The 26,299-nt window shown below is 39.7% G+C and overlaps 2 protein-coding genes across 6 annotated transcripts; one reads left to right on the forward strand and one right to left on the reverse strand.

Annotated features, from left to right (window-relative positions):
- The first annotated feature begins 172 nt into the window (after window positions 1-172).
- rabl6b (RAB, member RAS oncogene family-like 6b) lies at window positions 173-19,715 on the forward strand. 4 transcript variants are annotated; one of them, XM_084945292.1, is made up of 18 exons: window positions 173-318; window positions 2,938-3,045; window positions 3,147-3,334; window positions 3,417-3,551; window positions 5,513-5,560; window positions 5,716-5,745; window positions 6,178-6,230; window positions 6,423-6,511; window positions 7,802-7,942; window positions 9,875-9,980; window positions 10,152-10,255; window positions 10,613-10,995; window positions 11,879-12,032; window positions 12,250-12,453; window positions 13,773-14,028; window positions 14,180-14,366; window positions 15,570-15,628; window positions 16,112-19,715. In XM_084945292.1, exons 3-18 carry the CDS (start codon window positions 3,205-3,207, stop codon window positions 16,301-16,303), a joined length of 2,271 nt encoding a protein of 756 aa, XP_084801418.1. In that variant the 5' UTR covers window positions 173-318; window positions 2,938-3,045; window positions 3,147-3,204; the 3' UTR covers window positions 16,304-19,715. The 4 variants fall into 4 exon arrangements, with proteins under 4 accessions (XP_084801418.1, XP_084801419.1, XP_084801421.1 ...); XM_084945293.1 differs by having other exon boundaries at window positions 3,179-3,334; XM_084945295.1 differs by lacking the exon at window positions 5,716-5,745.
- Window positions 18,432-26,242, reverse strand: LOC146375761 (uncharacterized). 2 transcript variants are annotated; one of them, XM_084945298.1, is made up of 5 exons: window positions 26,150-26,242; window positions 25,322-25,609; window positions 24,742-24,831; window positions 20,523-20,545; window positions 18,432-20,438 (listed from the first exon to the last, which is right to left on the reverse strand). In XM_084945298.1, exons 1-5 carry the CDS (start codon window positions 26,184-26,186, stop codon window positions 20,361-20,363), a joined length of 516 nt encoding a protein of 171 aa, XP_084801424.1. In that variant the 5' UTR covers window positions 26,187-26,242; the 3' UTR covers window positions 18,432-20,360. The 2 variants fall into 2 exon arrangements, with proteins under 2 accessions (XP_084801424.1, XP_084801425.1); XM_084945299.1 differs by lacking the exon at window positions 24,742-24,831.
- Window positions 26,243-26,299: the final 57 nt, after the last annotated feature.

Here is a 26,299-nt window from a genome sequence, read left to right on the forward strand (position 1 = left end):
ATATGCAGAAAAAAAATTCGAGGCACAACTTCTTCTGTATTGTTGGAAACCTACTCAGACCTATTGAAATTTAAGTAAGAATATCCATGAGTAAGCTACTTGGAGCATAAGCTTAAATAATGTTTCGGTATCGCTAAGCTTGAGCTTTATTTTGAAACCGGATATTCACAAGTTTTGCGTGCTACTTGATGATTGGTCGGCGGTAGCTGTTTTCTTTGCAAAGGAATGTCGCTGCTATATCTCTGTCGGGATGGAGGTCTGACAGATGTTTTGAGGAAAAGATGCTGGGACTGCACGCTCCTATCTTAATATATACCCGTGAGTATTTGCAGCTGACGTTAACCTGAAAAACTCATCCTGACGTGCTGCCGTGTAGTGTCACTGAGCGCAGAAGTGGCAAAGCTAAGCTAATATTGCCTGGATTGCTAGCTAAAGAGAAGCCAAAGGATAACGTTACCCTTTAGCTGGTGTAACGTTAGGTAACAAGACGGGCTGCCTCATCTCTTTTTGAAATCCGAATTGACCTTTACATACTCTTTCGAATTTTCTGATTTAAGAATGCTTAAACACATTGCTTGATATATTAAGCAAAGCTCACTGTTCTAGCTGAGCGAGCAGCACAGTCAGCTAATGCTAGCAGGATAACGGTGAAAGGGAAATTCAACCTGAAAACAGAATTAATTCGCAGCCATTGGTAGATAATTGCTCGGCTCTTTGGATTTGAGCTAGTTAATACTTTTTTTAATAACTTTGTAATACAAACAGACACGGAGCTTGTACTAATAATGTCAACTGAAGACAAAGCTGATCTTGATAGCGAATAATGTATTTCTTGTAGGGACACTGTGACAGCTCCCATCAGGACACGGAGACGTGTTCTGAAGCTTTCTGTTTTTCAGCTGGTCAAATATTGTTTTAGAGACAGTTTCTAATTCATTGTCATTAAACCTACTGCGAAGAATCATCTGACAACGTCGTCATTATGTCTTGCTTCAGCTTGTGCCTCTCATGTGCTCCCATTACACTTGTGTGAAACAGTCCCGTCTCTTGCCATTTTGGTAACATAGTCGAGGTTACCTCCCCCGACCCGTCAAAGCCAGCCGTTTATCAAATGATTTAACAGTAAAATTTGGACTGTGTGAGAAAGAGAGGGAGAGTGAGTGAGCTTAACCTTCTAATGTGGGGTAAAGTATAGATTGTGATTTACTGTTAAGTTCTGACCAGTCCTGTCTCTGTGGCAGGAATGATTGACAGTAATGAATATTTAGTCAAGTGCACAATCCTTATGCTTTCTACCCTGTCATCTTCAGCTGTAATTGAAGCTGTGCTTTAATAAACTAAGCTACTATGACATCACCCCAGATGAGTATCTTTGTGATTGTCTTCCTGGCGTTTTGAAACTGGCAGGAGAGGGATGGATCAAAGTGAAAGTGCAATCTAAAACTATATTTAGAAGTTTCTATGGACGGACAGTTGTTTTAGAACTACTTTTATCTCGTTAACTCTCTAGCTAACTCTGCTTGGATCATCCGATTGTTGTGTTTGTGGTGTTCCAAGCGTGTGCGCAACAGTGAAGTTGTCAAAACGTGGTAAAAGGTTTTTCCTCCTGTTTGTTTGTTTTTAAAATTTTAATTTATTGGGCAGTATAAATGTAGATAATGATAGTTAACAGATAACATCATTCATCCATTCTCTTCCAGTTATCCTTATCAGGGTTGCAAGGATGCTGGAGCCTATCCCCGTTACCATAGGGTGAGAGGCAGGGTACGCCTGGGACAGGTTGCCAGTCTGTCGCAGGGCTAACATATTGAGACAGACAATCATTTGCACTCACATTGACAACTATGGGCAATTTAGCATTGCCAGTGAACCTTACTCATCTAACTGCATGCGTTTGGACTGTGGAAGGAAGACGGAGTACCTGGAGAGAACCCCCACAACAGATGGAGGAGTCAAACTCCAGACTTCTTGCTCTGGAAAGCAGCATTAAAAGTAGTCAGTCAGTCAGTCATTTGTTGAGGTTATTTAGCAGAAAAAAAGAGTATTGCATCCACAAATATCCATTTATTAGTGTTTAATTATGTCTTTTAAGTACATTTTATTTATATAGGTTGCATTTAGCTCTTTTAATTTCTCTAACACAAAGCTGGTTATAAGCCAACTTTATCCCAGGCTTGAATGACGGAAAATTACTCTTTCTTCTGATAAAAAGTTTGATTACATTCTCACATCGTATGAGAGGTTGTTCGATAAGTGTTCAAGGCCAACACTGTTAGATCCACTTCAAAGAAAGTTTCACTAATTCTGGCTAAGCAGCTTACTTACTCATAGACTTGTGTCGGTCTCCTTTTACTTTCTCGGCTGACTAAAACATATCTGTCCCAGCTACAGTGGCCCATGTAGGACAAATTTTAATTGGGGCAGGTAAGAAAACATATTTTAGTTGAATACAATCTGCTGATGTCATGTAAGTGAGATTTTCCATACTGTACCTTTAATGCACTTCCACATAAACTGTCTTTTGACTGTCGTGGTCTAATGCCGTTCATACTAGCTGTGCTGTTGTTGTTTTCTTGTTATATTGTGTTTATTTTACTGAGAATTAGTTTCCAGCTGTGACACAGCAGTTTTTCCAACTTTTTGAATAAATAAAGCATATCTTAATTTTTTTTGTTGAATAACTTACAATTTGCATACATTTATTTTATTTCCACATAAGAGTGACAAACTCGCACAAGGAGCTGGAACTAGTGGATTTGTGGTTTTTCTCATGTTCTAACACTTGAGCATAGTTTGATATAATTTTCATTTTTTGCAAAAAATATCAAGCCTGTCCTTTTCATCACACCTACATGTTAACAGAAGAATTTCATCTACACAAGAGTCTTTAATCCCCAACCTCTGTCTCTGTGTTTTTCTTTGTTTTTTTCCCCTTAGATGATGCTCAAAACAACATGGTAGTAAATTCTACTTGTGACAGGCAAAGAAAAACATCTGGTCAACTTTAAAAGAGGCACCGCTAAATTCAGTAAACCACTGAAGTTGGTACGAAGTGATTTGGCATCATATTTGCATCTCAGCATAGATCCTTAACTTCCTTGCCCGTGAAGATACGCTGCTACACTTTTACTTGTGTTGTCATTAAGGAGTCATCAGCCAGAGTTCCTCTCTACTGCAGAGTGAAGCTGGTGAAGCTCAGTCAAGATGTTCTCAGCGCTGAAGAAGCTGGTGGGCTCTGAGCCTGGCCAGCTCAAGGAGAAGAACATTCCTGCTGGTCTGCAGTCCATGAACCAGAGCTTGCAGAGACGCTTTGCCAAAGGGGTCCAGTATAACAGTAAGTAATCCAGCCAGCTAAATACATGCTCTGTCTTAGTTTGTTCAGTTTTATGGCATCTCCATCATGTCTCCTGCTCCAGTGAAAATAGTGATTCGGGGAGACAGGAACACTGGAAAGAGTACTTTATGGCATCGACTGCAGGGCAAGAAGTTTGTGGAGGAGTATATACCCACTCAGGAGATCCAAGCTACAAGCATCCATTGGAATTACAAAAGTAAGCCAAGATAGCTGTGACCACATGTGATCATCTCACCAGGGCTGGGTGATATATACATTTAAAAAAATATATATCATTACAGTGTTTTAGAATTAGCCATTTAATTTATATCAATGTAGTCCAATGTTGCGTTACCAACTTATACCCTTATTCTGCCACTGAAGTAGACTGTGTTGTTCATGTACACACTAGGGCTGCCACAAACGATTATTTTGATAGTCGACTAGTCACCGATTAATTTTGCGATTAGTCGACTAATCAGATCATCATCCATTGGACGTAAAACTACAGCTTATTGCACCAGCAGCATCTGCTCTTGTATAACTATCATTAGCTTACAGCTTTAAGTGTTTAAGGTGCTAACTAAAAATAAAGACAAGATGATAGTTTATTAAATTTTAATGAAATTTGCAGATTGTTTAGGTGAAGTTTAATAAACTCAGCCGTCTGCTCCTTGCTATCTAACATATAACGGGACACCGGAGTAAATTCTGGAGCATCTCACACTTCTGATAATCAGCTGTCTGCCTGACGTTTATTCAGCTGTGTAAAAACTATAACTTTGATCTCAGCCAAACCGATTTACTCAGGAACAAATAAAATACTAAAAAAAGCCAAACAATAAAATATTTAAGTTATCTAAGTGACTTATATATGTTTAACCTGAGTAGCGAAAGACGGAGGTGGGTTTGAAGCCGGGAGTCCGGTGTTCTCACGACTCTAGTGAGCCTTGCCCCGGCTAGCTATCGAGCTAGTGGGTAACAGACGTCTCTGAAAACGTCGGAGCGCTTTTGAAAATATGTGGTGTCTTGATAAACTGAGCAGATATTTGAGGTTTACACAGCTACATTCTCGCCTGAAAATATGTTAAACGTTTATTTTGTGACCCAGAAAGAATAATAAGAGTAACATTAAAACTAACTAGCTGCCGCCATTGTTGGAAACTGAGCTGGGCTGCGCTATGAATTCTGGGACAGAGCTACTTCTTCTTCTTCGGGGTTTAACGGCAGCTGGCATCCTTGTACATGCAGTGCTGCCATCTTCTGTTTCAGTCCGTTATTACACTCTTAAATCCTACTACTTATTCCTGCGTCTTTTGTGATCTTACAAAGCTTCAAACGATGCGTCGACTATTAAATTAGTCGTCGACTATCAAAATCGTCGACGTAATCGTGACTAGTCGACTAATCGTGGCAGCCCTAGTACACACAGACTTTTTTCCTAGTTTGGTCGAAGTCTGCTTGAAGGTTGGATAGTTGCTACTCTATAGTACAGTTCTGTAAATGAGTCTGCATGTTCACAAAAAAACTGGTGTGCACGTGAACATCTGCACAGAGCCTCGTGCTTACTGTCTGATGATGAAATTTACATTACTTCCACCCTCTTCAAGCACACTGAACTACACAAAACTGAATTAATATGGAACTAACTGCAATTCACTTCCTTTGCAATTCACTTCCTGTCCTGACTGACAGCCCAACTACCTTTAATTAGGACCAATAAAATTAGATGTCTGCTTTAATAAAAGTGGCTGTGACACATCACATGTTGTTTTTGTTAAATATATATACATACATACATATACATATTAGTGAATCAGCCAAAAGGAGCTTTTAAATACTGAGAGGATTCTTTTGGTTCATGTCACCCAGCCCTGCTTGTCACCACTGCTTTAGTTATGTTTCTGTTTTGGTTTGACATCTGCTGTTTGTGCCTCATAATTTATTCCAGTGGCACCATATCAAGGTAAAAAGAAAAAGTTTAGCTGTAGTTTGAGCTAACTGATTGTTAGAGGAGGCGTCCTGTATTTGTGTCAGTGCTTCCATACTAGTGAGAAAACACTACACTACTTAGCGCGAGTAGATCCACATTAGTCATTTAACAGTCAATAGATTTGAACTCTTCTCTCTGTGGTCTCAGAACATGAATAATGAATGTGTCCTCTGTGCTTGCCTCAGCTACTGATGATGTGGTGAAGGTAGAGGTGTGGGACGTGGTGGACAAAGGTGAGTGTTGACACACATGCCAGTCAAATTTCCTCTGAGGCTGACCTCTTGCATTATATCAACACATCCAATAGAGATGCTTGTTGCTTGTCTGATCTGTCCTCAGTGTTGATGTTGTCTTTTTTTTTTGGGCACCTCTCTTACACTCATCTCAGGCCAAAAATATCCTCTTCCTGAAGGTGTAGGTGAGCGCTGCTACAGTATGTAGATACTAAACTCTTGTGTGCTGTGGGTTTGCCCTGCCTATCCCCACTCTTATCTGAATGTCAATATTGTCAGAGTATGGCTCAGGGTTGCTGCCTAGCTATGTCTCAGAGTTTGGCTGTTTTGTTTGAGGGTTTTCTTTCCTTTCCTTTTTATTGTTTTGTTTATTTGTTTTTTGTTTTTTGCTACTGCTGCAACCAGTTGGAGCGTGAGCATCTGCAGCGTGTATTTAAAGGGCACTGTGTGGTCAAAGTAGGCTGCGAGATGCTTTTCTGTTAGAAAAGCAGTTGTGCTGCTGCTCTGCTTGCTCTATACCTTTATACTAACTTAAAGCAAAAACCAAACTGTAGATCAGGATTTCACTGTGTGTCAGCGTGTCTGATCTTACCATTTGTGACCAATTGTTCTTTCAGGCAAAGGAAAAAGGCGCGGTGACAATTTGAAACTGGAGAATGAGCCCCAAGAGGTGACTATCACATGGCTGTCATGTGTTTTGGAAGAAAGGCTCACTTCTAGTATGTGGGTTGCAGATTTTAATCAGAGAAAGATGTCTTATAAGGAGGAAATTGTAAAGGGGGGAAAAAGGAAAAGAAGCATATGATCTCAGCAGAATATTTTCCTCCAATTGTCCTTAAATATTAATTTGTTTGTGTTATAGTCAGATGAGGTGGCCCTGGATGCAGAATTCCTGGATGTGTACAAGAACTGCAATGGAGTGATCATGATGTTTGATATCACCAAGCAGTGGTAAGAGAGCTTTGTGTGTGTTGTTGTCTCATCAGGCAAGTCTATTTCTTTAATATGCATGAGCAGATAAAGTTTCATTGTGTCTGTCTGTGGCTATGAAGCTTCCACTGCTGGATTGTGTTCAGCTCTAGATGCACAATCCTTAAAATACATTCCACTATTGCTATTTTGGGCATCCCAAAGGAGAATATTTTTTTATGTATATATTAGCATGGCAAATGATATAACTGTAGGTTTTTCAGTGGGGTTTCACGTAAAGTAGGATCTGGTGTATCTTATGTCTCTGTGCTGTAGAGCTCTTTTGTTATTCAGCCACAATTAAAAACACATGAGTGAGCCTCAGTGTTGTTCTAGGTGCTACAGTGACTAAGCACAGTAAATGATAGGTATGCTTAAGTGTATCAAAAATTATAATCACGTTTACTTTGGTTAATGCTGTAGTCTAATCTCCATTATTAAATACTGTTTTTCATCATGCATTTAATGATCTTTAACAAGGGGATTTACTCACATTTCAAATATAATTCAAATTCCGATGTAAAGGAAATAAGTAAACTGTTTTAGGTGAAGGTGGCGGTTGGGGACAAAGGGTCCTCTGGAAGAGGCTTAGGCTCAGACTAACTTTCTGACTGTAAAGCCAGTCTTGGTTGGGCAAGACTAGCTAGCTGTCTAGGATCCATATTAGTGTTCCTATCATGGTGTGACTCCCCAACCGGTTGCAGCAGATGGCCGCCCCTCCCTGAGTCTGGTTCTGCCGGAGGTTTCTTCCTGTTAAGAGGGAGTTTTTCCTTCCCACTGTCGCCAAAGTGCTTGCTCATAGGGGGTCATTTGATTGATGGGTTTTTCTCTTTATGTATTATTGCAGGGTGTACCTTACACTATTAAGCGCCTTGAGGCAACTGTTGTTGTGATTTGCCACTGTATAAATAAAATTAAATTGAATAGAAAATATGCCCTTGCAGGTGTATAATTTTCACAGACACCTCTGTGGGTAGGTCATTATTTTCTGACTCTTCAGAATGTCATTAAATTACACAAAAATCAAAAAATGTGTCTATGTTTTAAAACATTTATACTTTACTGTTTTGAGTCCCTGCTTAATTCTCTACATTTTGAAGCCAAATACTGAACTTCAGGGTTACCAGTCATAAAAACAGGAAAACACAAGTATTTTAGAAAACTGTGTACCGTCATTTGTAAGCGGAGTTGGGGAAGCGATATTTGAAGAATAGTCAGTTTCCAGTGAATATTGATACTCCCAGATAAATGTTGTGACCCTATCAATTGCAGGACTTTTAATTACATCCTGAGGGAGCTGCCCAAAGTACCCACCCATGTGCCGGTGTGTGTGTTGGGAAACTACAGGGACATGGGCGAGCATCGTGTCATCCTCCCTGATGATATAAGGGACCTAATTGCTGGATTGAACAGGTAGATATAGATAATAATTGAATGTATACAGTTGAAATAAAAAGTGTGATAATAATAAAAGTTGTTTTCTCGGTAAAAAGTAAATCTTCTTACCTGATGTAGCTGTGGAAAATGTTTTCAAATTTGAACATTTCAATGAGCATCGCATTTGCTCAATACTCTGGGATAAGCTACACAGACCTTTTTTGTGTCTGCACTCTGAGCTGTTAATAAAGCCATAATGTCATCAAACCCAAACCTAAGCCAAAAGTTCACCAACGTTTGTCCGTGTACCTCTGTATTTATACAGGGACTGTCTTGTTTTTCCACAACAACTGCATGAGCACATTACCAGGATGGTGCCAAGTTGCAGGACCTGCCTATAGGGACTCAGAATACTGCACCATATGTCACTGTGTTCAGTCACAGATAGCAAAAATACAGGAAACAGTACCAGGAATAAACAGGAAGTGTTGGAAGAAAACAGAACTGGGAACAATATAATTCTCTAAGGACTTTAATTTTTGGTTTTAACTTTAAGAAATATTTACATAATCAGCAACTAGATTAGTGTTCTTTCACTGTGTCTGTGTCTGCAGTCACAAACCAGACATCCAGGGAACTGAGGGCTCAGTGACACAACCAAAACAGGAAGAAGCTTTTTTTTTTTTTTTTTTTTTGTTAATTTTGTTTTCTTACCCTAATTTGAGCTTACACCTCACCAGATGGACTGGCTCTGCAAAACTTAAAACCCCAGTAGTAGATAACAGGTATCACAACAGTGGCCATCAACTTTCTCTAGTGGGCTGTCTGCTTCAGGCGCAATGCACAGTTGTGTAAAAATGGTAATTTTGTGGGTCATCCGACTCCCCACAAAATGATCCCTATGAGTGCCACCACTCCAATCAGAGACGTAAGGTACAGCTTAGCATCTTGCACATATAAAACATATTTGCACAAAACATGCTGCAAGTAAAATAATCTGTGAAAACATGGTACTTCCTGGGGATTTTAAACCGAAACTCCTGCTACCTGCCAGTGTGGAAGTGCCTTAAACCTGAATTCTCTCTAACAGAAAAGATGTCTGATTCTATAAAAGTCTCTGGAAAAACAATTTTCAGCTCCCTTGATCTTTGACTTCAGTAAACTTTCCTTCCTAGATTTTATTCTTAATAAATACAATATGATTGTTTTGTAAATGATGGTTCCCCAAAGTCAAAAGGGAGGATAAAACTGTATGTGCTCATAATACAAAATGTTTTCATTTACAGTTTGTTATCCATTGAGCACATCAATGTGGCATTAGTTTCAAAAAGCTGAGATGGTCACAGCAAAAACGCTAAACTTGTAGCGTCAAAACAGAATATCACTAACCAATGAGGGACTTGAAGATTGTTACCTACAATTTTTATATAGACTCTGCGGTGAAAACAGCGGTAGAAACTACGCTGAACAGTAGACCGTGGATAGAAGATAACTCGCATAATAGTGTTCAAAAGTGATGATGATGATGATGGATTGAATTTATATAGCGCTTTTCAAGGCACCCAAAGCGCTTTACAATGCCACTATTCATTCACTCTCGCATTCACAAACACTGGTGGAGGCAAGCTACGGTTGTAGCCACAGCTACCCTGGGGGACGTCACTTATATTTATTTGGCTGGTTGGTAACTAACCAGTCTAATACAAATGAATATTTTAACACTGAAAGCTGTCTAGTGTCAAAGGGAAGGTGTTATCCACTGTCAGTTTAACAACTTAACAAGCTGATGATGTGTCTGATGTTTTTGTGCCCTTGAGGTGGTAAATGCAGCTACACCTCTTTCCGTTTTGTTTTTTTTTATTTTTTGTTTTTTTTTTAATTAAATAACACTTGGACATCAATGAGGCATGTAAATATAGGGTATATGTTCAGAAACTTGAGTTTACTACTAATGCTTTCCTTTTACAGACCTATGGGATCATCTTACATCCACTATGCCGAGTCCTCTATGAAGAATGGCTTTGGCTTGAAATATCTGCACAAGTTTTTCAACATCCCGTTCCTTCAGCTACAGGTTATTGTTTTGTTTTGTTTTATGTGCTGAATATTTTATTTATTTTTATTTATAATATCAGGTTTTCAAACGCTATAATTTTTTATGATTTATTTATTGTAATGGAAGACAAAGCACACCTATTTCATCTCAGCACGTGCCCAGGTAATCATGCCATGTGTTTGTGTGCAGAGGGAGACCCTCCTGAGGCAGCTGGAGACCAACCAGTTGGACATGGATGCGACACTGGAGGAGCTCTGTGTCCAGCAGGAGACTGAAGATCAGAACTATGAGATGTATGCTCATCTTTATTCTCTCTGACACCCTGTGCACTGCTGTTACTGAGCCACTAGAGGGACTAGATCAAAAGCTTTATTTCCCAAAATTCTCCCCCACTCTATGTAAAATATTATGTGTCCTCACTTTTTATGCATTAGTTGCTCTCATGTCCACTGTTGGGCTTACCCTAGTGAGCTGGGTGCACACTACTACCTCCATCTTCTAGCAGTTGAATTTAACAGATTGGTAAAATGAACTACACATCTGTGTACATTTCCTTCTACTGAGTCTTTCCTTACTCTAGTTTCTAAACTGTATTGATGGCCTCAGATGTTATTCAAAGTCTCTTAAAAGTCCTGTTGTGATATCTGCAGTTTCCTGGAGAACTTGGAGTCTCGCAGTAAGGGCTATGGTTCCCCTGGTCCAGCCAACGGTCAGAGTCCCTCATCAGGCTCTCAGTCCCCCATTGTCCCTCCCAGTGGGGCCTCCACCGGCAGCTCCAGTCCCAGCACTCCACAGCCACCAATCCCTTCCCAGCCACTCCCACAGTCACCATCTGTGTCCACAACCTCTCCTCCGCCTCCCACAGCAGCAGCTGGCGGGGCAGCTTCACCTGCTGCTGAGGTAAAATCATTGGCCCAGTCACCCGAACACCTTCAGCCACCAGCTGCAGGAGCGTCGGGCCCACAGAAACGCAGCTTCATCTCCCGCTGGTTTGGCTCATCCCCAGCCACCGAGGCTTCTGCCTCAGCACCAGGTCAGTCCTACACAGCACTCACACAGCAGAGTGCTCCATGTAGTCTCTACACCAGCCATCTGTGACAATGAAAAACAATGTTGCTGCCAATCAGAGTCTCATTTTAGGGCCTATTGAAAATAATCAAATATTCCTTGAAATGTATTTCATAGAAATTATTGCTGTTCTTCTTTGGGGTTTTGTTTTTGTTTTTTTTTTTATAAAAATCAGTGGAGCTATATAAACATACTGGCCTTCAAATCATTAAAATCCATTAAATATTATTAATATTGGATATTAAAAGTTCAGACCGAAGTAGTTTGAAAAGACTGAGTCATTTAAAGTGGAACAAATATTACTATATAATACTTTTACAGCACTTTTTGAGAAGCTCCACTGTTTTGTCTTTAGAAAGAGTCAAACAAAGACGAGAAGAGTGAGGATTTTAAAGAGTCATCTAAGGGTTAAGGAAGCTGTTCAGTCACATCCGTCAAATCTTGATAAACTAGAATGTAGTGAGCTAATGAACACATTCAATGGAGGTTGTTATATCAGTTACTGAATAAAGAGTTCACTTTGAGTTTTCTTTGTCCTCCGGGCACTGAGAGTATCCAGACCAGCTTTAGAATACATTTGTTGACCGTAACTGAAACTGCCAGGTCCATAGTAAGTAGTCACAAGGTTTGAGACTGGGGAGTTGAGAAATGCGGAGCATTTAAAAGGATCAAAAGACTGGCTGGTGTTGGAATGTCATGTGATTTCAGTCTTTCCCTGCAGTTTCTGTATAATTAGCTAAAAGCAAACACACAGTGGTTCTGCTTTGGAGCTTTTGAACTTTAAAGCGTAGATTTTTATTCTGAGTCATTTTGCTCTCAGTCAAAAATTGTCTCAATGTTTTCCTCAGAGGAGCCTCCTGTACCAGTGTGTCCTGCTAAGGTGCAGAGTGTGGATGATTTTGTGCCAGATGAGAGACTGGACAAGAGTTTCTTGGAGGACAGCCTGCCCTCCAAGACCAAGGTGCCCCAACCTGCAGCAGCTCCCACTGTGGACAGTGACAGGTGAAAATTTTCACAAATACTTCTGACTTGGCCTGTTTCTACTTCTAGAAAATACTCTTTGTCAATGTTTTACATTTTACCTTCTTTATTCGACATTTAGAAGAGGTTGAATTAATTTTTTAAATGTTTTACTACATTGTTAGTCACTAAGTGTCTGCTTTTGGTCACCTCTTCAAGCCTCTTTGAACCAACTTTTCGTGTTCTTGCTTCAACCCAGTGATGGTGAGGATAGAGGAAACCCCATGGTGTCCAGTTTCCAGGATGAGCTTGACCCTGATGATACTGAGCCAAGCCTTTCCAACTCTAAGGCCCTCCCCCCCATTAAAGATATCACTCTGAGCAGTGACGAGGAGGAGGGAATACCAACAGCGCTTGTAATCTCACAGGATCAAGACCTGGAAAGTAAACCTGAGCTCAAAGCGTAAGTCAAGAAATTTCATTAGTGACACAAGTGATTATACTGCTCAAAAAATTAAAGAAACACTTTTTAATCTGAGTTTAGCATTAAGTCAGTGAAACCTCTGGGATATTGATCTTGTCAGTTAAGTAGCACAGGAGGTTGTTAATCAGTTCACTTAACAAGAGGTGACCTAGAAGGGCAACAATGCGACAACAAAGCAGGAATAGTTTTACAGGTGGAGGCCACTGGCATTTTCTGCCTCCTGATCTTTTCTGACTGTTTTTCTCTAGTTGTATGCATTTGATTAGGGCCAGTGTCACTACTGGTAGCATGAGGTTATATCAGGACCCCGCATAGGTTGCACTGGTAGTCCAACTCCTCCGGAATGGCACATCAATACGCACACTTGCAATAAGGTTTGCTGTGCCTCCCAGCATAGTTTCAGGAACATGGCGGAGAATACAGGAGACAGGCAGTTACTCTGTGAGAGCTGGACAGAGTCACAAAAGGTCCTTCACCCATCGGCAGGTCTAGTATTTGCTCTTTTGTCCCAGAAGGAACAGGGTGAGCTCTGCCAGAGCTACAAAATGACCTCCAGCAGGCCACTGATGTCAGTGTCTCTGAACAAATCATCAGAAACAGACTTCATGAGGGTGGCCTGAGGGCTCAACATCCTTTAGTAGGGTCCTGTGTTCACTGCCCAACGCCATGTAGCTCGATTGGCATTTGCCATAGAATACCAGAATTGGCACCACTAGCACCCTGTGCTTTTCAGAGACAAGAGCAGGTTCACCCTGAGCACATGTGACAGATGTGAAACAGTCTGAAGAAGCCATGGAGAACGTTATTCTGTCTGTAACATCGTTAAACTTGACTGGTTTGGTAGTGTCAGAGGGGGACATATCAATGGAGGGACACACAGACCGCTATAGGGCTAGGCAGCAGCACCCTGAGTGACGCTAGGTATCACGTTGAAATTCCCGGGCCCACTGTCAGACCCTACACTGGTGCAGTGGGTCCTGAGACATCAGCTGTCGTCTCATTAGGAGCATGCCCCGACGTTGTCACACATACATACAAGCACATACAAACATACAGCCATACAAACTACTGAGTACCATTTTTGCAATGAAATTTTGACAAAATGGATTACCCTGCTGCATCACTTCTTCACTTTGAGTTTTGAGGAGTCACTGTAGGTTGATGTGTAAACGATGTGGCATTCCTAACGCATGACCCAGTACATATCAGTGTAGATATGCAGCCTATCCGCGCCCCCGTCCCCCATTGTGATCTGATATGTTTTTTTTTTTTGATTTTTTAAATGTTCCTTGAATCAGGCCTATGATCACAAAACCAAAGGTGACATCTAAAGCTCCGGATCCCCAGGGCCAAACCACACCACCCATCTCCCTCACTTTAACTCCCGCAGCAGAGCAGCCAGCCCGACACCAAGGCAAGAAGAAGGGAAGCACGCCCAAAGTGGAGGACTCTGACACAGACCCTGAGGCTCCTGTGGCTCAGCAAATGCTCTCGTTTGTGATGGATGACCCTGACTTTGACTCTGAAGCATCAGACACACCTAAAATTGCAAAGGTAAACAAAGATACTTCCACTATGAGGCCAGTTCAGGTCACAGATCTGGAAAGCAAAATCTGCAACAGAAATTAAATAGATGAAAAGTCAATTAAAACCTTACTGTTCTGCTTCTTTAATGAATATACATTTGCATCCCTTTTGAATGCAGGATACATTTCCAGTCAGGGATGAGCTTCTGTCTGACCTCTCTGATGATGACATGCAGTTAGCCAAGGTGCCAGAACCCCTAAAACCCACTGTGATCACCTTCAAACCCAAGGACGACACTGACCTGTTTGGTCTCGGGATCCAAGAAGAGCCTCCTGCAGCCAAGGAAAGCAGCGAGGATCAGGAAGGCAAGTCCTTAAATACTTGTCGATGTAACTCCACATTTGATTAGCTGATGAGCAGGCAGATTAGGTCAACAGAACCCTTTAGATTCAATTGATATTGCACAGTGACTTCAAGGTGCTTGATATTGTTATGTAAAGACCCCACAATAACAGAGAGAAAACCCCAACAGACAAAAGATGCACTATGGAAGAGACCCAGAGTTTAATATTAACTAATTGTTAAATGCAGAGAGGTGTGTAAGCACATACTGAGGGAGAAAGGTAACTGAAGAAGAAATACTTAATGCATCATGGGAATCCCCCAGCAGCCTGCACCTATTGCAGTATAACTAAGGGAGGATTCAGGGTCACCTGATCCAACACGGACTACATGCTTTAGAAAAAAGGAAAGTTTTAAGTCTAATCTTAAAAGTAGAGATAGTGTCTGTCTCTCAAATCCAAACTGGAAGCTGGTTTCATAGAAGAGGGGCCTGAAAACCGAGGGCTCTGCCTCCCAATTCTACTTTTAAATACTCTAGGAACAACAACTAACCCAGCTGTCTGAGAGCAAAGTGCTCTGATGGGGTGGCCTAATTATGCGAGACGTACGTGATGAGAAGGATTTTAAATTTCATTCTGGATTTAAGGGAGCCAATCAAAAGAAGCCAGTATGGGAGAAATATGCTCTCTTTCTAGTTCCTGTCAGTACTCTTGCTTCAGCATTTTGGATCAACCAAAGGATTTTCAGGGAGTTTTTAGGACATCCTGATAATGAATAATTACAATAATCCAGCCTAGAAGTAATAAATGCATGAACTAGTTTTTCAGAGTCACTCTGAGATAGCAGGTTTTTTAATTTTACAAAGTAAGATAGCAGCCTCACGTATTTATTTAATATGTATATTGAAGGAAATATCTTGGTCAAAAACAACTCCATTACTCACAGTGTTAACTGAGACCAGGGTAATGCCATCCAGAGTATTGGTCTAGACACCGTATTCTAAGATTTTTAGGGCTGATTACAGTAACGTCAATTTTATCTGAATTTAGAAGCAAGGATGTAATTGTTTCATGTTATTAAGTGGTTAAAGCAATTGTCCTTTTTTGAAATGGTCTGTTCTGCTGGTTTTGTTAAGAAACTGAACTTTAACATAAAACGTATTTAAAATGACTCCAACAGATGTTCACCACTTGTGAGAGTGCTGTATGCATGTGCTCCTCTTTCAGAGAAAGAAAGCAAGCACTCCTCCAAGGAAAAGAAGAAAAAGAAGAAGAAGAGCAAAGAGGTAAACTTTTTGTTGATATTACATACTGTAAGGACTTTGTGTCTAAAGAAGAGAAATAATTTCTCATTGACCATCGAGTGTATAATATCTATTAGAAATTGAATGCCTGGTACTGAGCTGTGGTGACGGTCGGTGAGCAAGAGGATAGTGTGGAGACATTGCTGCTACAAAGGTGTATGTAAAATGTTAAATGATTATTTGTAAAGATTTGAATGAAAATTCAAAGACATAATGAGTGGACATTCTTATCTAACACACTCACCAGTGAGGGGTCAGACGCTTCAGACTTCAAACTTGATTTAAGTCTTTAACTGCAAGTCTGCAAACCGCAGGGTTTTTTTTTTTCCTTTATTAAAAGGATTCTGTTGTTTTGCTATGAACGTGAACAGAACAGAAATAGAAAAGTTCCGCTTTTTATGTCGTGAACAGCCTCTGAGGTTCTGCTGGCGAGTCCTACAGTAAACTGTGTGCCGTCACTTACAGGAGGATGAAAAGAGCAAGAAGAAACACAAACACAAGAAAAAGGAAAAGGATGAAGCTGCAGTGCCCGATGAGAAGGAGAAAAAGAAAAAAAAATCCAGGACCAAGAAAACCGAAGTGGACGAGCTGGAGGACTTTCTGGGCGGTGGGGCAGCATCAATCAAAAGAGATGATGGCGATTATGAAGAGCTATAAGAGCTCCTGCAGAAGAGTGCCAGGGCACAGGGTTGTTGGCGGTTTGTATGTGCATAAAGCAGCATATCCAAGCCATACACTGCATACAAGGCTAACAGCACCCAGGTAAAATAAGCCAGGACTCTGCTATGTTTGACCTGTATATTACGTTTGTTTTTCCCATCTGCGCCTGTGCTGTCACTTCCGTTCCAACCACTAAGAACAGGCTGGGACACCCACATGTACTGTAGTGAGTGGTAACAGAAATACGATGATCAAGGTGGCCGCAGCTCAGCTCTTTGTACTCTGATGCATTTAAATATGTTGGAATAAGGTTTTATTTGACATCATCCACTCCACGAACCAGCTGCTGTAAATAAAGCTTAACCATTTAGTCTGAATGTTGGTGTGGTTGGTGTAATAACTGAGAGCATGCTCAGAGTGAGAAGTGACTTCTTAAAGAATCCATTGTGTTCTTTCTCTTTGTTTCTTGAGCTTAATGGTTATTGGTAATTTTAGTCTTGTGTCTAAATATGAACACTGGAGGAGAATTTAGATGATTTAAGAAGGCCTTCCTGTTTTTTCACACTCCTAAAGTTCATCATCCTTGCAAAGTTGGCTGAATCTGAAACTGGATATTTTTCTTTCTCATGGCCTTCTGTGTTTAACTCAACATTAGGCTCTTTGTGCTTGTGTTATTATTAAATTATTATTATTAAGCAAGATCATCTCAGTGGGATCTGTTTGGTAGGTTTCTGGTGCCGTCTTGCTTCCAGATTTTTCTTCTGTGAGAGTAAGAACAGCAGCGACTGTTTTCTGGAGCTTCCTTTAACAGCAGCTTTAGCTCCTTCTCCCTGAACAGCAGGAGTAAGTTGATGGTTATTTTGAAAGCAGGACACCTTCTAATCTGTGTTCTTAGCTGTATGTCTTTTAGAAGGAGCTGTTAACAAAGGCCTTCAATAAGCAAATCTCTCAATTCAGCAGCCATCTTGAATCGGATCTGGGGGCTTATTTAAAAACCGCTTTGAGACTGGGGAGAGAGCCGCGACTCTGCTACTACTCACGCCTACAGCATAGCAAATGAAGCTGTTACGAACCTCTACTGTGTGCATGCGTCAGTGCAACAACATGATTGGCTAAAGTGTTTCTCATTTCAACTGTTGACTGGCTCTTTAGACTTGTAAATCTTGTACACAGTGTACATCTTCTCCTTACTGATCTCATACGGACAGAAGGTCAAGCAGGGCCAGGGCTGTGGCTATTTTTTTGGACATGATATCGGACAAAGAGTAGAAAAAATGTCTGAAATGGAGCATTTAAAGCAGTCTGAAGCCTCACTGCCACTTCTGCATACTGATTTGAAACGTCCCACTAACTGGAAACATCCAGAAAAGTATCTGCAAGTGACTGATGTTATCAAGACATCACCACCAAACAGGAACGCAAAGTTTCCGCAAAGTTAAATCTCAATACATTTGAATTACATACGAATCTGCTTTGAGGCGTCCATGACCCTCACAGTGTTTTGGGGGTTTTTTTTCACATAAAAGCAAGCTGTGTGTGATTCCAGTGCTAAATTCTCTTCCTGTTTTCCGATTGCCTTAACGGAGGTTTACTACAAGGGAATGATGTGCAGCTGTCCTCGTGAACCATTTCAAGTGTTCTTACTGTAAACTGTTGGCTAGCTCGGTCAGGTTAAGAATGTTGTCCTAGCCTTTTGTTATAGGTGGATCTGTATCATCTTTAAATTCTGTTTAAAAGATTGCAGTGACTCAGTCGTTTGCTTTGGTGTCACTCTCAGTGGAGTTTTGTTAACATTCCCAGGACTTTTTCTTTATTTATTGCTTCCATTTTGTTGTTTTCTTTGCATGTTTTGTGCCCAGACTTTCCTAAAAACTCATGCAGGTTTTTTTGTTTGTTTGCTTGTTTTAGTTGTTGTTTTTTTCGAGTTACATCTGTTGATATTTGTCCATCATGTTATCCATCATGCAGTGGTTTACTGCCAGAGCTTCTTAAGAAACTCTGCGATGGTATGAACTGCTCCACCTTTCACACATTATTTCTTTATTTCAGCTGCTCTGGACTCGTGATGACATGCATCATCTCCCAATACTGAAATTTTTCAAAGAAGTGAAGCTTCCAAGATACATCGCATGTATTCTTTTGACAGCTTTAATATGGTTTTCCATCACATATACACACAGTTTACAAAAAGGTAATTGTGTTATTCCAAAGTTGAAACTATGCAGCATTGATCCTGAATACTGTATGCTCTTCTTTTTGTTGTCTCTCGTCATGTGATTGAGGATAAATGCTGACAGCACAGTTTCAAGCAAAGCATGAGACTTAAAATGTACAGCAAGAAAAGAATGTAAAAAGTGTAAAAATAAAAAGATATATTTGAAGAGCTTTGTTCCAAAATGAAATGTACAGCATGTGGGAATAATGTCATCTCCATGAAATAAATACAGCAAAGCTTCATTAGGGGGTTGTTGTGACTAAAGTAATAAGATTTCTGAATGACTGATGTGCTCTTTAAAATACTGTGGGGGTTTTTTTTTTGTTTTTTTTTTCCTCCTAATGGTTGTACAGCATTTTGGAATGAAACCCTTCATTTGTCACCCCATGACATGGTCCATCTTTACACTATGTGTGAGTTTGCTTATGTTTGGTTTGTCCAATAAATGCAAACTTATTTCTTCATAAAAAAGATGTGTGTCTCGTCATATGAACATATTGAAGCCCCTTGAAGCAATTGCTGTTGTGATTTGGAACTATATAAATAAAATGGAATTGAATTGAACATTCGGTCTAACAATGAGGGGAAACAAGCACCATGACTGGGACGGTTATGTACTTTAACATGACATTATAGTACAGCAACTGTGTTCTCACTATGCTGCTTCACATTATAAGGTAGATACCCTACATAGGTTTTTAGCAAAGTTATTATGTAATGTGTGAAGCTGGCTGTTGTTACAAGTATAGGTTAGACGACACTTCTGGGACTAAAGTGTACATTATTAATGCAAAGTGGCTATTGATATTATGGAAGTCTGTTATGCTATGCGTCATCAGAAAAACATTCCTGATGACATTATGGGTTCAGTCATCAGTTTCAGGTCATTTTGAATAAAACATAAAATTTCAGTTTGTAAATTATGGTTATTATTAGAGTACAAGTTGACAGGCAATAAATATGTAATGTCTTTGATAGTATTATCATATCCATTCCTCATTCGCTATATCCACTTTCAAAATCCAAGGTGATGGTGAAAAAGCTCAGCTCAGGTTTTTATAACATACTGCTTCACTAACCAATGAGTAACATGCATGCTGAAATCTTTTGTAAACAATCTGTGAATGTTCTCCAAAGTTAAAGTGAAAATGTATGAGAAAACTTACAAAAATATTAAAGAAGAGGTCGCTGACACTCTTTGGACTTTGGATCGTCATTCTGTCTCAAAACAGCATATTTTTAGAACATTTCTTGCTTAACTACCTCCATTTTCCATTTAAAAAAAACTTCATGGTCCAAGATTTGAGCATATATAATGACTGCAAACTTCTATCTTCATATATAAAATAGTTTTCAAAATATATTACCATCAACATGAATCAGAATCTGTAATTTGGGAGAAAAATGAAGTTTTATTCAGCATGACTCGAAATGAATGGCTGAGTCTACAGACTAATCAGAAAAGTGCCAACAGTATATAAATCCGAGGACCATTTCCCCACAGACCTCCAAAGAATGTCTTTTAACAACCACAAGTATCAACCCCTGGTGGCTTCAAAACAGTGCAAAGAAACTTTATGCTTCACATTAGCCAGCTTACAGTTGGACATTTTGTGAAAACCATATGTAGGGTCATTGGCAAACAATATACAGAACTGTGAAGCCACTCCTGCTGTGAATTGTTGCTCTATTTTAAAAAATGATTTGAATTGAACATTTTCATTGGTAATTGTAATTTAACTGTTGTTTTTTCTCAGTAATTGATTAGAATTTCAGATTGAATAATTAAATTATTCCATTACATGTAAAGACTCTGCTAACGCTCCTCGTGCCAGCATTTCACAGCAGAGATTCTGCATTTTCATACTCCTGCTCAGTCACAGCTCTGCCCACGTCGTCATAAAGTCCATCTGCTTTCTGAGGGAAGACCAGAAAAAGATGTAACACCTGTAACTCTTCATGCTGTTGAAATGTTTCAAGATATGGAAAGTTTAAGTTTACCTTAAAAAGGTGTTTTTTTGTTGCTATGAAAGAAAAGTCGGAGAGTTTAGTGAACCCACCGTGGTTACATGCTACAGCACGATGCAGTGACCATTGTTTATTATTCATGAAATATTATAACAAGCGCTAAAATTCTTACATTGCAAAATGGTTCATCTCATATAGTAATGCAGCACAAATATCTTCCCTTACCATCATTTATCATCTGAAGGACTCATTAGAAGTGAAGAACATAAATGAATAAATGAAGGCCTGTCTCTACAGCTGATGGTGAAGAACCTGAATCCAGAATGTGCAAACAAAGATTTCATCTGACTAATTTTCATCAAACATGATATTCTTAATTTCATTTTCAGCTGTCATGGTCTCTAGGTCGTTGACCCCAAGTTTTGAATTTGGGAGGTCTTGGGGTTTGTTCTCATTTCTTTTTCCATATCTTTGTATTATAATTCTGTTGCCCTGTTCTATAGGGGTTTTTTTTGGTTCATCCTAGGTTAAGATGAGATTTGGGTTGGACCTCCATAGTCTTCTTCTTTTCTTTTTTCCTGTGCCTCTGAGTTTCATTATCTCTATTTTTGGTTTCTTGTTTGGTTATCTTAGTTTCCCTTTATTTACACTCTGTGTTCCTTATTAGGTTAGGCAATGTTTAGTTATCATCTTTTGTGTTCCCTTTCTTTCCTCCCTAGTCAGTCCTGTCTTTGTGTGTTTATTCTCCTGTTGCTCTGTCAACTTTGTTATTTCCTGTTTTATTTTGATAGTCTTCTGTTTCATGTGTATTATTTTCAGTTTTGCTTCCCCTGTCTCATCACTCAGATTAGTGACAGCTGTGTTCCCGCCTGTGGCCCGTCTCCCTGGTTATCCTCCTTGGCTGTGTCCCAATTCAGAGACCGCATGCATGGAGTACGCATTTTGAGACCTATTACGTCACCGCGACGCGACGACGGCTGTCTCAATTCGAAGTGCAGTCCTGCACTCTCTCCCCTTTTCTTTCTCTCTGATTGTGTAATAAAAGTATGAACATGTATTTATAAGTTACACTTGTGTTTGAATCCTGCAGCTTGTCACAGATTTGATTTCCATGTGTGACAACTGCAAGTGTCCAGAGTGAGGACAGACTGAGGGACCCACTGCTGCACATCAGCTGTGAGGCTTTGCACTCCTGATGATCCACCAGGACAAAGTCAGCAGTGTGTGAGGAAGAGGAGGAGGAAGAGCCAGCAGCAGCTGACAGATGGAGAGAATAGACAGACTGCTCCCTGTTTATGAAGGATTGCTAGAAAAGTTTAGAATAACTAATTGTCTGTCCTGAATCAGTCTTATTAGGTAATATTCAAATAATTTTATCATTCCAGTGTTTTCAGTGTGGGAGAAAGTACTCAGGGCCTTCAAGTTAAACACTATGAAAGGCAGCAACAAGTTTAATGTTCAGAAACCTAAAGTATGTATCAGCAGCAGAATGGACCTAAAAATAAATGTTTGTTTCAGTTCTATGAAGCTTTGAGTATTTTGGATTAGTAGTACTGCTGTGTTTGTTGCATCATATTGCTGTTATTGTTTATATGCTTTATATATTCTGAGGTAAGTTGATCCATAGTGTTACATCATATTCTATAAGGATGTTATGTGTTTGTATACTTTCTGCCCAGTTTGACCCATTTAGCAGAAGTCAGCCTGTTTAAGGCTCTGATATCTATTCTGTATGACTTAAAGCAGTTATGACATGGTATGATTTTCTCACCCAATAAAGGAATATTAAATATATCAGTCTACTCTTCATTCTATCAGAAACAGTTTTCACAGCTCGTACATTTTCTTTTTACACATATATGTAAGCATTGCGCCAAATGTAATAATGCCAACATATTAAACGAACAATATTTGTCTCTTATATATAATACATCTATATATACACTGTCAGAGATACTTGTCTTTGAGTGAAGATTTAAGGTGATAGGACATAAATAACTGCAACTTGAATCTTTGACACAGAGTTCAAGCTCACTGCTGTAATATATCCTGTAATATATATATATCATAATAATCTGACAATAAATATAATATTGGCCATATTACATTTACATTACCACAGTGAGATGATTTTAGTCTCATGCACAACATTAGCTAATTGTTATTTACTAACTAATCTTGAAATGACTGTTTAGTACAGAAATGAAGCCCAACAATCAGGTTTTACAGTCCTGTGGTCTCAGCCTCAGATACTCAACTGATCAAAGTGATGTCATGAAAAAAAATTAATGACCAAAAAACATTTTTTCTCCTTCATTTCTGTCAAACAATGCTGTATGAAACGTTTCTGTTAGGGCTCTGTGTGCGGGCAGGCGGAGATGAGGATCCAAATGCAGGACTCGGAAAACGGAATGCAACTCAAAACCTCAGCTTTATTGCTGGCATGAAAACAAAACATGAAGTGAAGACTGAACACTGAGACCAAAAACCACACAAGCATAATCTGATGGTACGACGCGACACCGAGCATGGGAAAACACAGGGCTTATATACACAGGGTAGTAACGGGGGAATCGGCAACAGGAGGGAGACACCGCTGGGAGAGATCAGGGCTAACGAGACACGGGGAACAAAGCTGCACACACTAACATAAGACAAAGACTTTCACAATAAAACAGGAAACATGAATTACTAAACAAGAACGCAGACTCGACACTGAGAGACAAAATAACATGGAACTCAAACAATACATGAAACCACAAATCCTTAAGCAACAAACAGAAACAAGAAACTAATAATAATCATCATCACTACAAGAGAATAAGAAAACAATCCATGAAGCAGAATAAAACCAAAATATAATAAACTCAAAATACTGGGTCCAACGGACCCAGAACCGTGACAGTTTCTCGCGGTTAGTATCATGGTTGCGAGGCAACCTGAGCAGCACGACGAAGGCTAGACCGTACCATTTCACAAGCCTCTCACTTCCGCACTTCCCGTACTTATAGTACGCACCGTACGTAGTATGCATACTGCACGTACTCCAAGCGTGCGGTCTCTTAATTGGGACACAGCCCTTGTGTATATATTCCCTGCGTTCTCCTCCATTCCACGTTGTGCTGGCTGTCTCCATTCTCCAGATTAATGTCTACTGTAATTCCAGCAATAAAGCTGTGTTTCTGAATTTAGTTCCACCTGGGAGTGCTGCATTTTGGGTCCTACCTGCTTCAGACAGCATTTTAATGACATCAACCAAACATAAGAAGACCACCACCAGAAACAGATGTTTGTGCTGAACATTATCAGTGTAACTGCTGGTTCTTACATGGCGTTTCTCTACTTGAGCACTTTATATTAACATGCTTCATTAACCCATTCACATCAGCACTTTTTTTCTATAACTGAGTACTTTCATTAACATTCATACACTGGAAAGTAACTTGTGGTTTAGTGTCTTGCCCAAGGATGCTTTGGCATGCAGACTGTAACAGCCAGAGAACCACCAACCTTCCTTCTGACTTACATCCACCCCATCCATCCATTCGCTTCCGCTTATCCTTTTCAGGGTCGCGGGGGTGCTGGAGCCTATCCCAGCCCCGTTTAGGCATTTAAGACACATTTGCATCTTTTAAAAGCTCTCATCCCACATAATCTGTAGAGGTGCCAAAATTAAAGTGATTCTTAAAAATATGGTGTATACATGAATGATAATATTGTAAAACTGTTCTTTTTGTTTTCTTTGTTTTTAATATATCAACAGCTCTAAGCTCCACTAAGAGTTAACATGTATAAATCTTTTAACTCTCAAAATCCAATAAATTGCTGTGTTGTTGTTGTTGTGCTCCTGTCTTCCTTCCCTCTTCCCAACTGGTCAAGGCAGATGCCCGCCCCTCCCTGAGCCCGATTCTGCTGGAGGTTTCTTCCTGTTAAAGGCGACTTTTTTCCTTCCTGCAGTCGCCAAAGTGCTTGCTCTAGGGGGTCATGTGATTGTTGGGTTTTTCTCTGTATGTATTATTGTAGGGTCTATCTTACAATATAAAGCACATTGAAGCCACTGTTGTTGTGATTTGGTGCTGAATAAATAAAATTTAATTATAATCTGAAAGGAATGAGAACAGGATGGATGGATAGATAGATGTTTTCTAAGTTTTATACTTCATGTAGTTGTGTCACACAGCACAATTTTTCTAACTTTAGCTTCAGTGCAATAACTGTGTGTCTGTTGTGGTGAGGTATAAAAATATCTTACTTTTCAGGTACATGCGGGTAAATGTGGTCACTATGGGCAGCAGTGGGAGCAGAATCCAGCGAATTAAACTCCAGATATATGAAGCAGTAGCTGCAGGGGGTTTCAGAAAAAGCATGTGGTTTGCATACATGTTGTGAAGCCCATGAGCACTATAATGACATTTACTTGCTTATCCACCTTTTTGGCACTAGAACAGGGAAACTACTGACTTGTCAGTGTTTTAATATCTGTTTGCACATCCAGCTGACACACTGCAACACAAACACTATGTTACTAACTCCACTTTGGTCTCCACCATCTCCAGAGATTAATATATGGCTATTTATGTTTACCACCTGGCCTATTATTAATTTATGCTAATCTAACCAACCAAAATTTGTGGTGTGCAAAATCAGGAACTAATCCCATAAATCCTAGTTAACACAAAGTGCTGAGCAACAGTCCCAAATCTTAACTGGGCTTACAATCATAGAAAACTATGACTCTCATAAATACTCATATTAGAAGATCACCTTTTGTAATTTTTAAAATTATGAAAGCTTAACATGCACATAACATTGAAATATCATCTTATGCTTACAGTTGTGGATGTAGCCTTCAGCCAGCTTGATGATGGTGCCATTCCTGCTCAGCAAACCACACCAGTACACTCCTTGTTTGTGGTTTGGCTCCAACACTTCCACAGTGAAGGAGCTCACATCCTGGGTCACCTTCAGTTTCCCTCCATCCACCAAGCGTTCACTGTGACTGAAGGTGAGGCCGGTGCAGCACTCGGCAGAGTTCTGCTGACACCAAACCCTCAGAAGGCTCTTGTACTTCACTTCATAAGGACATGTCAGCTTCTGCTGAAACAATGCCTCACAGGTACCTGCACAGTGACATTGTTTAGGTGTGGAAATAATTTTTAAATGCTTTCTGGGGGTCTACTAAAGTTTTCCTCTTGATGTTGGTTGTTTTTCACTCAGTTTCATTCCAGTACTTGTAGATATTCATTTGAATAGGAATGGGTTTTTTTTTTTTTGTTAAGCCATACTGTTTCATACTGACCTGTTAATACTCATGTACTAAGATATATTAGTAATAGCCAGTACTAAGTAATACAATAACAATACTCTAAAAGCCCACATAAACATATTACAAGATAAAGTACAAGTTGATAGTTTATGTTTATTCTTTCTCACAGTTTTAAATAATAATAATATCACTAAATGTAATTATGCAAAAGAAATTGTGTACCTCTAAATGATAGAAGATAATTTTCCTTCATGATATACCGAATGGCACTGATGCATAGTTTAATCTACTTCCGTTAGTGGCTCAGACAGGCACTATAATAATCTACAAAAACAAATATTTAAGCTCTAAGATATGATTTCAAGTTCTCTGTAATGATGATGTGTACGCTTACCTGTTGCCAAAAGAAATACTGAAATCAGAATATGCATGATCCAAACACCGAATCTGATTATACTCAAGTCTAATTTATTAAACAGGAAGAGGTTCTTTTAATGGCAACTGACAGGAAATATTTGGCCACAGAGTTGTTGCCTGCCTTTCA

Source organism: Perissodus microlepis, chromosome 12 (genome assembly GCF_051167445.1).
Source record: "Perissodus microlepis isolate ML-2025 ecotype Zambia chromosome 12, ASM5116744v1, whole genome shotgun sequence".
NCBI lineage: Eukaryota > Metazoa > Chordata > Actinopteri > Cichliformes > Cichlidae > Perissodus > Perissodus microlepis.

Excerpts from the sequence above, each read along its gene's own strand:
- rabl6b (XM_084945292.1), top strand. The coding sequence starts at position 3,205 with ATGTTCTCAGCGCTGAAGAAGCTGGTGGGCTCTGAGCCTGGCCAGCTC. Across the intron at positions 6,512-7,801 it reads TTTGATATCACCAAGCAGTG|GACTTTTAATTACATCCTGA; the intron begins GTAAGAGAGCTT and ends TATCAATTGCAG. Across the intron at positions 10,256-10,612 it reads GAAGATCAGAACTATGAGAT|TTTCCTGGAGAACTTGGAGT; the intron begins GTATGCTCATCT and ends TGATATCTGCAG.
- LOC146375761 (XM_084945298.1), bottom strand. The coding sequence starts at position 26,186 with ATGCATATTCTGATTTCAGTATTTCTTTTGGCAACAG. Across the intron at positions 25,610-26,149 it reads AGTATTTCTTTTGGCAACAG|GTACCTGTGAGGCATTGTTT; the intron begins GTAAGCGTACAC and ends GTCACTGTGCAG. Across the intron at positions 20,439-20,522 it reads CAAAAAAACACCTTTTTAAG|AAAGCAGATGGACTTTATGA; the intron begins GTAAACTTAAAC and ends GTCTTCCCTCAG.